This window comes from Callionymus lyra, chromosome 4 (genome assembly GCF_982586985.1).
Source record: "Callionymus lyra chromosome 4, fCalLyr1.hap1.1, whole genome shotgun sequence".
In the NCBI taxonomy this organism is placed as follows: domain Eukaryota; kingdom Metazoa; phylum Chordata; class Actinopteri; order Syngnathiformes; family Callionymidae; genus Callionymus; species Callionymus lyra.
The window spans coordinates 35,165,027-35,178,629 of record NC_141821.1 but is presented as its reverse complement, the minus strand read 5'-3'; the positions used below and the strand labels follow the sequence as shown (position 1 = coordinate 35,178,629).

Below are 13,603 nucleotides of genomic sequence, written 5' to 3'. Positions count from 1 at the left end.
ATATTTAGTATAAGTATATTGGTAGTATTATATCGTATTAGTAGCGTTAATGGGATAACATTGTTAATTCTCGTTCTTCTGACAACAATTCAATGTGTAAGAATTTACAAACTTGTAAAAGCAATTCAGAATTGTAAACCTGTAATTCGACTTTCTTCAAGTGTGGTCAAAAAACTAAAAACGTCGATGTTAAATTAAATGTTAAGGCAGTTTACCGGGTCAGAATTTAGCTAGAGTGCAAGTTACCTCAAAATTAAATAACATATAGTTAATAATAAAAAATAAATGTTACGTATTTCCCGCCTTCAGGTCATTACCTGCTTTCTATTGGACGGTTCCCGATGTTCCTCCAATCCGAGGCGTGGATGCTGACGTCACGATGACGCCCCAACCCTAACACGTTTTAAAATAAACCACAAATGTGTTCTGTCAAAATATTGTCTTCTTTTTTTTTTTTTATAAAGGACGATTTTAGGATGAGGGAATGTTTTGTTTTGAATGGATACATGTCTTAACCGATGGTGTAGCTCAAAAACACTGATCACAAATGCGATAGTGAATAATAAAAAAGCAACTGCGCAGAACAGGGCTTCTAGCAAAAATAATTCTAGGCTAATTTCTTTAACTGAGTTTTAGTCACATGACAGGAATATTTCAGCGGTCAGTTAGGGTGAAAACTTGAAGCACGTTTCCTTTTGAAGTCACTGTACTTTCTATTTCTGCATAAATCTGACGAGTGTCTGAAGGTAAGGGACGTCTACTGCTAACTAAAGAAAGAGGACGTTTTCACTCCTGTGCAGTTACTTTTTAAAGTACTGTCACTTTTTGTAACGCATACTGCAGTTTATGTATAAGATATTAATAGCATTTGTATAATTCTAACTTGTACAACGTAACGTTTGTCAATGATGACTACATAACACTACTCATTTCTGTTAATGTAAAACTATTATAAACTTTGTCAAGAAGAAACTGTCCACCGTGACAATCTTATATTACAAATATGCTGTGTAATAAAGAGACAGTGTTTGGTACATTTGAGGTTCTTTAAATCTAATAAATGGTACATCCAAGACCAATCGTGCTTATGATTATTACACATTTTAGTTAGACAATACAAACCACAGAAATTAAGTTCAGTCGTTTGTTTGATGTATATAATCGTTGCTATGTTTTGGCTAAAGAATAACTTTATTCACAAGACAACTCTGTTCTCACAAGAAGTCTTTTTATTTGCCCTCGTTTATTAAACGTGCACCGCTAGTCCATCATTTTTTAATACATTTCTGTTTAAAACGTAGTTCTTGTTTTTATTATTAAAAGGATATTTTGCAAAACTGCCCATTAGAACATAGAATCAAAACCAAACCGGACCCTACTAATACTGTGTTCGCATCTTATGCTCAGTTTATCCTGAACATGTGTATGCTGAAAAGAATAGTATTCTTAAATAATATTTGTCTCTGGTTGCATGAAACTTCAAAAGAAAGCAAAGGCAGATGTATTGAGCCTTGTAGAATGAAACAATTTCCTAAAAAACATTTTTACCGATTTTTAAACAATTTGCACACGTTGTGTAACTTATGTTTGACACCACAGTTATATTCTTGTGTTTCTTCCACAGACTCCCAAACATGTCCTCTTCCACTGCCTCTGCCGGTCCAACCGTCCTCCTGAACTCGGGGGCTCAGATGCCTATTCTGGGGTTGGGCACCTATAAACTGCGTAGTCAAGAGGATGTTGATACGGCTGTGGATGCTGCTCTCGCGTGTGGGTACAGATCTTTCGACAGTGCGGCTGTCTATCAGAACGAGGCAGAGCTGGGACAGGCTTTGAGAGAGTTGATGCCAAAGTATGGTTTGACCCGGGCAGACGTGTTTGTCACCAGGTTGGTCCAGAGAATATTGATGTCAAGGATGGCCTGTATGTTGTGTTGGTCATGTGTCATGTTGTGTGTACAGTAAGCTGGATCCCAAAGAACACGGAGAGAAGGCCCGAGAGGCTGTCCTGCACAGTCTGGACCTGCTCCAGCTGGACTACATCGACCTTCTGCTAATTCACTGGCCTGGATCAAGAGGAATGCCGGTCCAAGACACTCGGAACACTGGTGAGTTGCATCTTAGTTTTCTCGTCCAGTTGTGTTGCTGGTCTGTCATAGTGACACAGATGTTGATGAGGTCAGTGGAGTGGTCAAGAACTTAAGATGTGAATTCAGGAAACCGAGCAGAGAGTTGGGTTGTCCTGGAGCAGCTATTTAATGAAGGGAAGCTGAAGAGCATCGGAGTTTCTAACTACTCAACAAGACACATGAGGGAGCTAATGAAGGACTGCAAAGTCACCCCGGCAGTGCTGCAGGTACAAATCCAGGGACACTGTTGCATATGTTACTGTCAAGTCAAGTGATATGTACCTTGTCCAGGTTGAGTTCCATCCTAGGCTCTGCCAAAAGGAGCTCAGGGGTTTGTGTGAACAGCTGGGAGTATGTTTCCAGGCATACTCCTCTCTGGGTAAAGGCGAGTTGCCCTCTGACCCTGTCATTACAGAGATTGCAAACCAATATGGCCGTTCATCTGCTCAGGTGAGACAAATGTTACACATTTTCTACTAAAATTGACGTCTAACAAATTCACACGAGTGGTCGTGTTGCAGATTCTGCTGCGCTGGGCGGTCCAACAGGGCGTCCCGGTCCTCCCTAAGTCTTCCAACCCAGAGAGGATCAAGGGAAACGCCGCCATCTTTGACTTCACTCTGAGTGACGCGGACATGGATCGGCTGTCGAGTTTAGACTGTGGTCAGAGATTCTGCTGGGACCCTTCTGAGGTGGTCTAAAAATGCCTGCTTACAAACACAGCAAAATCGACTTCATCCTATGTCTACCTTTTAGATTTGACAGTCAATCACCAATTATTACATTAAAAAATTAGATTCAAGTGATGTTCCTCCATTTATAACAATGGAATATAAATAATAATGGTTAATGGTAAAAAGCAACTCTTGCGTTGGTGTACATTTTTAAGAGGATTCTCACAATCCATATCACTAAATTAAATAAAATAATTTCAAACTTTACTGTCCAAATTTATTTTATGAAGAATAGATAGATGGATAGATGGATGGAGCTAGTCACTAAAGTTGAATGGGAAAAAATACCAGTGGACACATGCAAAAAGCTAGTCAGCAATTATAGGAAGCGTTTGACTGCTGTAATAGCCAATACAGGCTTTTATATTGATTAATAATAGGGTATGAATAATTTTGGCCATTCCACTTTTTGTTCAAATGTAAATAAAATCTGATGATTATTTTCTTTACTTAAAAAATCTTCTTGTATTTGGTCTGTTTATCTTTTGGGAGACGACTGTGTCATTTACGTTTAAAAAAAAAACAAACAAACAAACAAAAAAAACTTGCTGACTGAAAAAAAGTAACTTTTAGTCAATATGTTGGGGGTATGAATCACAATGAACATGCAAATAAACACAATGTTTGCTAATTTTTGCGTTGTATTTAAACTTCCTGCCACAAAATTGGCAGCAGTCATTACAGCTTTCGCAGCTAAAGGAACAAATAAATCCTTACAATGACTGAGGAAAAGAGGACACAGTGGACCAGTTGCTTTTAAAGCTGATTTTTGGACATATTTTGGTGTCAAAACAAATGGGTTACGACTGTGTCAGGAGTCATGTGTTCTGTAAATTCTGCAACACCAGAGCCAAGTACTTGAAAATAATATCCCTTTGTTCCTACAGTATCATTATATATTGTAAAATATATATTGGCCCTGTATCATGAAACGTATCACTAGATTCTTGCCATTACACACTCCTATTGACCCTATAACAAAGATAATTTTCACTTTCAAGTGCTTGTTGCAACATTTACTAACTAAATAAATATATGGCACATACAAAATTTCAAAGATATTTTTTTATTGAGAAAAATCAAAAGTTTCACAGTCATAGAGAAAAATTTACAAAAATCATTACAAAAGATGAAGTTATTACAATTCTGTCCCAAGCACACTTCATATTCAAGTAAGTTTATTTGCAGGTGTAACAGGTCACTGGTGGGCTTTTCACTGTCACGGGTGTCTCGATGTATGTAGTGCGATCGTCCAACAGAGTTTAAGGCGCTGCTCTCGCAGGTTTACTGCACGTTGACGTTGGATTATCATTCGTTAAATCACTTCATTGTCAATAATGATTCACTCATGTTAACTCATGGAGCCAAAGTTCAGAAATAAAATTGAATATTAAAGAAAAATCGTTTTCTTCCCCAAGTTATTGCCGCTATTTTGCTTGTGGTACTGACAATTTAAGAGTGGAAAATATTGACAGAATAACAGATTGTCATCAATTGAATTGTCTCATTTTGATGTAGTCACACTTAGAACTGAGAGGCTCTTCTAAAAGTGGAAACAATAACAAACATGTGCAATTGTACAGGCAGCACTGCTTAGAACAATTGTAAACAAACAGGTCATTGGTTTGATACCAATGCTATGCAAAAAGCTTCTGACAGAATCCTTGAGCTAAATTTGTTTGCTTTAGTTTGACTTTGTCTCATTCAATGTATTCACCATTTGTTTGAATGTCTAATCAACACAATAAAACAATACAGTTAATATTTAATGATTGTATAAAAGATTATAAAACAGTGCCAAAACCGACAGCTACAAACTTTACACCAAAACTTCCATTGTTCAAAACCACATGACAGATTGTTCAGTGCCTATTGCATGTAGACTTCAACTTTATAAAACAAAAACAGTAGAACCCCAGCCCACTTTCCTCCCATGCCCTCTTCCATCTGATAAAGAATATGTACAGATAAAAACTCAAGGTTTATAATATTTATTTCTGCTTATTGAAGATTTAAAAAGATAAATTTAATCTGAGCTTGTGCTTGTTTGTGTTTTCATAAAGTTTCTTATTTATTTTTGTTTCGTCAGTGATTGTCTGGTACAAGATTGTTGGGACTTTGAAACTGAATGAACGATTGTGAGATCAGAAGAGTTTTTTGTTCCCTGAAGACTTCAGTAGTCACGAGAATGTATTTGCACTGGAAAACTTTTGTCCGGTTCATATGTGATAACGAGTCATGTGAATAGTTAAGTCTTCCATATATTATTTATTTTACATTTTGGAATGAATCTACGGATTAATAATCCTTAATCTCTAACAGGGAAACAAATATAAAACATATTCATGTCACTTTAAATTTGTTCTTTTAAACTTAAGACTCTAAATAATCACCAACACAAACATCACATGTGAAACCTTTATCCCCAGAGTTTCTATGAGCTAACACTTTAATCTTGACTATTCTTTTTTTTGCAAAACTTTGATCCCTTCAAAACAGTGTTACTCAGTGCGGTGAGTATGGTTGTCGTGGTAATTATTTTCTCCTTCAGTTTCCTGGTGACTAAACAGATAACTCCACCATGTCTTTGAGTGAACGATGGGCCTTGATGATGCGCCGCTTTTCACCCGCTTCATTTCCTGCAGGAGGACAGAAAAGTGTTTGGATATAATGATTTCAATTTAATCTCCCATTTCCCTGTTTTTCTGTTTTGTTTAAGTGAAACTCAGGGTTCAATCATTTCTGGCTTAAAATATGATTTGTATTTTATTTTACCCAAATTAAATGTGTACATTAAATTTGACATTGAAGAGAAATAAATAATGAACTTGATCAATATTTATTTAAAATCATAATCTGATTTAAAATATTTTTTTTACTGTTAATTGTAAAGAGAACATATTTGTCATCCGATGGACAAACCCTTTGACCCTAATAACATGTGGACCTTGTTGGTCACTTACCCCTTTGTCCAGCAGGCTGTCAAACTCGTCACTCATCCTCCGCAGCTGTCGGCCATACTTCTTAGCTGCCCAGAAAGCAGGTGGCGCTGATTTTGAGCGACCCCGGAATGGCGCGCCTTCTGTGGGTGTACCGGCCTCTTCCTCTCCACGACCCTGGAGCTCCTCATCTCTGGAGATGGTGGAGGCATGGGACTCTGAGTTGACCCGGGTGCGACCTTTGTAAGAGGGGAGCCACAGTTAACCATTTTGTATTAATGTGTTGCTTTATTTTAGGCTTATCAACACTTTTTTTTATAAGTCCAGAGTTTATAAAGTAAGTAATTTAAGTAAGTAATTTCTATTTATATAACTCTTTTCCAGACCAGGGTCACAAAGCACTTAAACAATGAATACAATATTCAATAAATGAGTCTAACGTATAGTAGGAATAACACATAATCCACTGATACTACTCACCTGCCATCCTGAGCTCCGGTAAAGTGAGATGGCCTCCAGAAACTAACTGCTCTGGTCTGACTTGTGACTGGTTCTTGTCCCCCTCTACTACCTCCTCAGAGGACTCAGACTCGCTGTCAGAGATGGTGAAGTTTGCAGCCATCGGGACATCTAAAGGTAACAATTAGACATTTACTTTCAATACCTTAGTGTGGGATTATTACACAAGCATTAGAAACAGCCTCGGAACCTTAAGGATTTGGAGAGGAAGCACAAATTGGTTTGAGTATCTAATAATATCAAAAGAATATATACCTGTACATGTTAAACCTTTTTTATAGTTAAAATAAAATAATTTCAAACATTGTGCATTCAAACATTTTCAGTATCAGTATTTATTATATTTAAGTGTATATACGTTGATAAATACTTTTTTTTTTTTTTACACAAAACCATGTGGTCATTTTAAAGCAATATTCATCAACAAAACAAACTTGCCATGTGTTGCCAAAAACAAATCGTAATCCAGATGAATAAATGAAAATGAAGACGAAATGAAGAGACGATCTGTGTAGTTGCTCAATAACCTGCGTTATAAACCGGCTCAATGTTCGCCTGGTTGTACCGTAACACACCCAAGTGTCAACACATCGAGCACTAACACTACAGGCACAAACAATCACTCAAATTCCTCCACAGCAGGAGAAATGTTTACACAGGAGGTTCGGGTTCAGCTCACATGTTGACCCGGTTCACACAGCGCGACTGGAGCGCCTCGGACTGGCGTGTTGTTGTTGACTCACAAGGACAAAAGAAACTTCCTGCATGGCGGAAGCGGCGCAGAGTTTCTACTCGTAACAGCGCGCGTGGAAAATATGAACACGTCCTAGAATTCTCACCAGAAACAATGTCTCACTGCGGGTCCAAAAGTCTCAGTTCCGTGGTTGTTGTAGTTGTTTTTACCGGAGAAAACAGTTTAGTGTTCGTTCACCCAATAGAAGCTCGTCACCGTACCGCCACTGCGCGCTGACGTCACTGTTGCGAGTCAGGACTGGGCCGAGCTATTGTTTGTCTGACCGGCTACCGTAATAACGCTGGATAATGCGCACATGTATAAAGGGTGGAGATGCTCGATAAACCGGTAGATTTTAAGGCACAGCTGTCTATCTATATTTGCCCTTCGGATTATTCATTTTTACATAATATTATTTAACATAAAATATATTTTGGTCGCAAAATAACACCACGATAGCAAACTTGGTCTAACCCATTATTTACACACATATACATTATTAACACATAGCATTCAAACAAATAATAATAACCATTAAAGACACATTTGTATGTTTCTTTACAATTCGCACGAATAATTCTATATTCACTCTTAATAACAATTTAAACTTTTAGTGTACATTTTCAATTCTCCAATGAAATATTATTGTGAGTGCTTTTTCTTTTAAGTATTTGGAATCTGAAATAAAATCTGATATTTGCTAAGTATATTTACAAGATGCTCATTATGACAATCTTTGTGTTGCCAATACGTCAATAACTATTTGAATGAGAAATGTATAGTAACCAATGTACATGTTAAAATGAACGTCAAACGTGCATGTTGTTGTAATGCCGCCAAATAACCAGCTGGGGGTGCTGCAGGACAGTCTGCTGTATCGGCTCCTGGAATCGTTTCTAATTCCGCTCACGTCCTGCAGCTCCTTCTTTTATTGTATCTTCACCGGTTAATGGTTGAATGTAATTCGCTTTAAATTTTCTCCACGGCTTTCTAGTTGATGATGCTTTGATGGGGAGCAACAGATGCGCAGAGGAGGATCAGTGGAAGAAACCCCTGCACCACATCTGTTGACAGTCGACATGAATGAGCGCACGCGTTAAACAGTGCACGAGGCCCACGTCATCATCACCGTTTAATTGTAGCCATTTTCCGGAAACACCTCAGTCTCTAACAGTCCATCTTTACTCAGGTCTTCCCCCTCACTGTGTGTGTTCATGCAACATGAATCTCACTGCTCTATTTTGGTACGGATTATGGAAATTACAGAGCAGCGCGAGCCACAGATCTGGCGAGCACACATGTGTACGCGCGTGCACGCTTGTTCTGGAGGAGACGTACAATTACCATCCATTTATATCACCCTGACCAGGCCCCGCCCACACCCACCTTCATCTGCTGTTTATTTTAGGACCTGGACACTACACACTCCTACACAACATGTCTGTGCGCGCTCGTGCGTTCCTTTGAGGTTGAAGAAGCAAAATCATGCCATTGCCTTTCAAGCAGACCAGGACATTTATGCCTTATTCAGGCGAAAAGAAGATAGAGTTTAAGTCGTGAGACTGAGTTGTCTTTATCGAAACGTATTGCGTACTGTACATATAACAACTAATGCATAGTTTTTATTCCGTAAAAGAACATCTTAAACTCAAAATAGTAATAATACAAATGATTAAAAAATAAATAAAAAGGTCTCAAATTAAAGCATGCAATCAAGTTTTGTACGAGTAAATATCAATAGAAGTTTGTTAAAAAAAAGAAAGAAAAATATCTCAGACAATCAGCTTATGAAAAGTATGCAATATAACTAGCTGATAACATGTACAATAAGAGAAAACAACATAAATATGATTTATATATAACATATATTTTCTGCTATAGGTGTCAAGAAGAAAAGAGCACATTTTTCACTGTATTGAAAATGTGGAATGTGCTCAAATTCAGAAATGGTAGTGGAAAATCCAAAGAAATGTATTAACCAAACACAATGTGTATTGGATATTTAAACCATAAACCACAACGACAAGGATTATTTTCGGAATAAAAAAAACAGAACAATTTTCACAGATTGTTAAACAATGGTTTGTTACTTGTGTTTGACACCACATCACTATACATTCTTTTGTTTCTTCTACAGACTCACAAACATGTCCTTTCCCACTGCTTCTGCCGAGCCAACAGTCCTCCTGAACTCGAGGGCTCAGATGCCAATTCTGATTATTGTCTGAATTTGAGTTTTCTACAAGCCAGGAAATGCATAGCTGACAATGGAAGAGTAAAGCAGGACCAAGCATTGCTTGATGGTTGCGAGGACTGACTGTGGTGTATTGCCCTGTTAGACTATTTACATATAATTATGCAAGAATCTAATAAGAAAGTCTCCTGGTACATTAAAGTACAGTTTAAACCCCTAGTGTGTCCAATTTAAATAGTTCTCATCACATCATCAGGTCCCACAATGGCTGTATGAATACACCATACGGTGAAGTCCGTAGATGAAAATTGAATAAGTAAAAAAAAAAGAATTACTAAGGCGTTATAAAGAATTCACAAAAATCCCTCAAGAAATTTAAATGTCTCTCCCATTAGTGATAACGATTAAGTTACAATGAGATGGAGTGCAAGCTATTCTTCTTAGACCTCATTCCATCTCCCTCCCTTGGACAGCTCTTCTATCCTGAACGAAGTCCTCCACCATCATCTCTGTTCCCTAGAGTCACTGCGGATCCTCATCAGTATTCTTATTGTATAATCGCTCCACTGATGATGCCAGGTCCTCGGTGGTCTCTACAGCACTCAACCACCATAACCCCCTCACCACCATAACCCTCTTCGGTTATCTCTGGGTCGAGGTGACCTGAAGGCCTGAAAACAAATATGTTTGTGGTATCGCTTGTGTCGTCTCTAGGTCAAGATGAACGACCTCATACAATGTATTTATGGAAGCCGGGGAGGTCGTTGACCTTGACCCAGAGACAACACAAGGGATAAGAATAGAACTCCTACGTGTGTTTGCTCCTTTATGGAATCTGCTTTTCAAGATCATTTTCTACATTGTGGTAATGAAACCACACACATTAGACTTGAACGCCCCACCTCGTAGCTATAGGTGCTTAACTTCCTGAATAACAGACCATTACCCCTGGACCCAGATCTCCTCTGCCTCAGCACTGGCTCTCCTCTGGCGGCGTACGGCTGCTTCAAGCAGAACCTGAGCTGTAATTTTAATATACAATACTGTACTTTTAAAGCTTTTATTTAAGTACAAAGCTTAAGCTTTAACTTTCATCAGAGCAGCTATTATTGAAGTTGTAGGACTAGGTTAATGTTTCTATCATTTAAATACATTTTCAATACAGATAAATAAAACTAATGGGTAACTGAATTTATGAACTAAACTTCTAAAGGACTTACAAGAGGAAAATAAAAGTTTACTGGCTTAACTTCTTTTCCATATGCACAATGTCATTTGTTTTGTGCAACCCTCCACTAACATGAGATACACTCTTCTTTTTACATCTTGTCCTGCTGGAGACAGCACATGGACACACAACCTTTAATTTGTCACTGCTGTCTGTGATTCAAGTTTTTTTTTCAATGTTTAACATATGCTGTGTCCAGTAAAAACAGCTAGCCTGTCATCATCTTCTCTTTTCTATAATCAAACACAAACCCTTTCAGTTCCCTGCCAAACGTTTTTGAGCAAGCCTGTTTCTGCTCTGTAGCGTGTCGCCGAGTATTACTGGACATTGTCTATTTTTAACTCTGGATTATATAGAAAAAATATTTTAAGTTGTAACACTTCCGACTTGATCTATTTTATTAACCATGTGAGGAGAGAGGTTGGTCTGTGTGTCCGTCCATCCTAAATGAGGGTATAAGAAAAATAATACTTTTTAGACTATAAATCTTCAAGGCAAAGTATGATTTTTATGTATTCAATTCTTTCCCTCGCTCTACTTTCTCTTTGTTTCTGATCCTCTTCACGACCTCCTTCTCCGAGTCTGACTTCAGCTTGTGTTTAATTGATGCAGTTAGATAAGAACAAGCTTCAGTCGAGAGGAAACAAACTCTTAAAAGCTCCTGAAGCACAAACTAAATAAAATTTTTAGCTAACTATTGTTTCACGTCTCTTTATATACGTCATCACTGAGCACTGTCTGAAGGTTGTTGACCACATTTCCTGTTCTATTGCAGTGAAATATTGCTGCTCTTGTTTACAAGTGTTCTTGAAATAAAGCGGAAAGTATCCTGAATCATCACACGTAAAACAATTGAATTACTCTCAGATTAATTGCACATAAAAAAGAAAAACTAGTCTCGCCTCCGGGGAGGATGTTGCTAATTAGCATCTACTAGGAAGACAACACCACTTGCATCAGTGGGTCTGTGTATTTAGTGTGTGTGTTCTCGCTTAACCAACCATGAAAAAGTAAAGAACTCTAAAGCTTGAATTCATTAGTGCTGACATTTGGCTCGGTCACACTGTGAGGAACATTCTCTGATTGTCTTCAATCAAGTGTTTGCAGAGAAAATGCAATCACAATAATGACCACGAGAACATTGACTGGAGCTGAGTCAGCACATCTTAAAAACACTTTGCCATATTTAATAAAGTTTGTCTGGAACTCAAGATGACGTATGAATACATTTGACTTTAAATTGAATGATTTATGTCTTTTAATACATTAACCATCATTTTATTGATTTTATTTTAAGAATAAAGACAACATAAAAAGGTAAACCCTCCACTCTTTTAGGAAACAATTACCATATACATAGAAATACAATCTCCCCAAACTCATCACATTGAAGAATACAATTAAAATAATAGTAAAACATTTGAATAATTGTTAACCCACGCATTCAAACAGTGGAATGGTGTTATGGATTACCCTTAAAATAAATTAATATATAATAATAAAATGTTATTGATAAATTAGTATTACAACAAGAAAAAAACGAAAGAATATTTATTGTAAAATTTAAATATTTTAAGAATATAAAACTCAAGGTAAAAGCCATAACTGGCTCAGAACTAGTTTGTGTTTTTGTGTTAACATTGGATATACAGTATACACTATATACAGTTTTCCTTCTATGTTTTTTTTATTTATGTTCAAATTCAAATCTTTAAGTGTGTTGCTCCAGTAAATATTTGATTCAGGTATGTTTTCCATATATATACATATATTCTTATTATGTACAAGGGCTTTTTTAAATTGTGTGCCTTGTTGCGGATGCCACTATGTACCTGTTTTTGTGTGGTTCTGCTGGAGGGTCTGAGCAGCAGCAAAGTGATGAATTAGCTCTCAGCACTCATTTCTTCTGGACACCTGCTGATGTATGAAGTGGACTCAGTTGTTTGGCTGTGTGTAAGAGTTTGTTTATGCTTATATGTGAGTCAAGGCGGTTCTGTTTCTTCTTGATTTTACATAACATAGAGCTTATTTTCCTTGTTTTTCTTCTCTCCTGTTTCAATGCTTTCTCATGCCTCGATATTTGTCTCATGTGTTTTGTTTACTCTCTACTTTCACTCTACATTTTTCTTTTTGCTCCAGTATCTGTACCCACGATGCTTATTACCTTAGCTGTCTTCAGAGCTGATGATCTGACCTGCAGGGTGTATTTATGTTTAAATATTCATATTAGAAAAACATCTACGTCTAGTTTGCTCTTCTTTTGTCCTTCAGATATCAAGGAACAAAAATACTGGTCTACCAGTGATCACACTATGAAAATATCCTTTTAGTAATGTTTGATAATCGAACTTGATTTAATTTATTTTTTGATCTAACAAGATAACGTCGAATCTAAAAATTCTTGATATTCCATGAGAACTACACAATCTCACTCAAAATTCTGATCCTGAAACTGTTTATTTCACACTGTTGAACACCAGCAGTCTGTTTTGAACTTCAAACTAGTAGTTGAGACATGTGCTGGATATATATGTGCTGGATATTTGTAATGTTTTTGGATGGACACTATAATAGCGTCCAAGACATTGACATTTAAAAGCCTGTTTTTTATTTATTAATTTAATTTTAGCAATCCTGTTTTAAGATACGTCCAGTTTAATAAGCTATACAATTGTCAAAACCATACGCAGTACACTGTTAGAACATTCCACCACCATCAATCATTTAACATAGAAACATACACTCCAAAAACTGCTGCTTGTGTTGACTGTATGTCGCTTTGTTCAATTAAGCGTAATCGTGTTTTATACGGAATATTATGTACACCTGGCAAATAAAGTGCTATAAAAGTACTGTAAATTCAAGAAAAAACAATTGGGAGTAAATTTAAATATGTATGTATTTGTGGCTTCCTGGATATTGTCAGTGATCAATCAATGTGTTTCACGTTTGATCGCGTAATCTGAACAGTTGCCAAACGCATATCTTAGTTTATCAACAATATAGCAATGATCGTATGGACCAAGAACACACCCAACAATTTTCTGACAACATTTTCAAGATTTCACTCAACAAAACGTTAAAGGTGAGTAACATTTTCATTGGAATCCCTATTATATTATAAATCA

General features: G+C 37.0%; 2 protein-coding genes across 2 annotated transcripts; one reads left to right on the top strand and one right to left on the bottom strand.

Annotated features, from left to right (window-relative positions):
• Positions 1–642: 642 nt before the first annotated feature.
• LOC148082735 (uncharacterized) lies at positions 643–3,493 on the top strand. The gene is made up of 6 exons (XM_087789997.1): positions 643–746; positions 1,625–1,888; positions 1,962–2,107; positions 2,216–2,355; positions 2,420–2,578; positions 2,650–3,493. Exons 2-6 carry the CDS (start codon positions 1,635–1,637, stop codon positions 2,827–2,829), a joined length of 879 nt encoding a protein of 292 aa, XP_087646123.1. The 5' UTR covers positions 643–746; positions 1,625–1,634; the 3' UTR covers positions 2,830–3,493.
• A 419-nt stretch (positions 3,494–3,912) lies between these two features.
• badb (BCL2 associated agonist of cell death b) lies at positions 3,913–7,306 on the bottom strand. The gene is made up of 4 exons (XM_087789998.1): positions 7,160–7,306; positions 6,282–6,431; positions 5,826–6,040; positions 3,913–5,501 (listed from the first exon to the last, which is right to left on the bottom strand). The coding sequence occupies exons 2-4, from the start codon at positions 6,421–6,423 to the stop codon at positions 5,364–5,366; spliced, it is 495 nt and encodes a 164-aa protein (XP_087646124.1). The 5' UTR covers positions 6,424–6,431; positions 7,160–7,306; the 3' UTR covers positions 3,913–5,363.
• Positions 7,307–13,603: the final 6,297 nt, after the last annotated feature.

Excerpts from the sequence above, each read along its gene's own strand:
- LOC148082735 (XM_087789997.1), top strand. The coding sequence starts at position 1,635 with ATGTCCTCTTCCACTGCCTCTGCCGGTCCAACCGTCCTCCTGAACTCG. Across the intron at positions 2,356-2,419 it reads TCACCCCGGCAGTGCTGCAG|GTTGAGTTCCATCCTAGGCT; the intron begins GTACAAATCCAG and ends TACCTTGTCCAG. Across the intron at positions 2,579-2,649 it reads ATGGCCGTTCATCTGCTCAG|ATTCTGCTGCGCTGGGCGGT; the intron begins GTGAGACAAATG and ends GTCGTGTTGCAG.
- badb (XM_087789998.1), bottom strand. The coding sequence starts at position 6,423 with ATGGCTGCAAACTTCACCATCTCTGACAGCGAGTCTGAGTCCTCTGAG. Across the intron at positions 6,041-6,281 it reads ACCGGAGCTCAGGATGGCAG|GTCGCACCCGGGTCAACTCA; the intron begins GTGAGTAGTATC and ends CCTCTTACAAAG. Across the intron at positions 5,502-5,825 it reads ACAGCCTGCTGGACAAAGGG|GAAATGAAGCGGGTGAAAAG; the intron begins GTAAGTGACCAA and ends GTCCTCCTGCAG.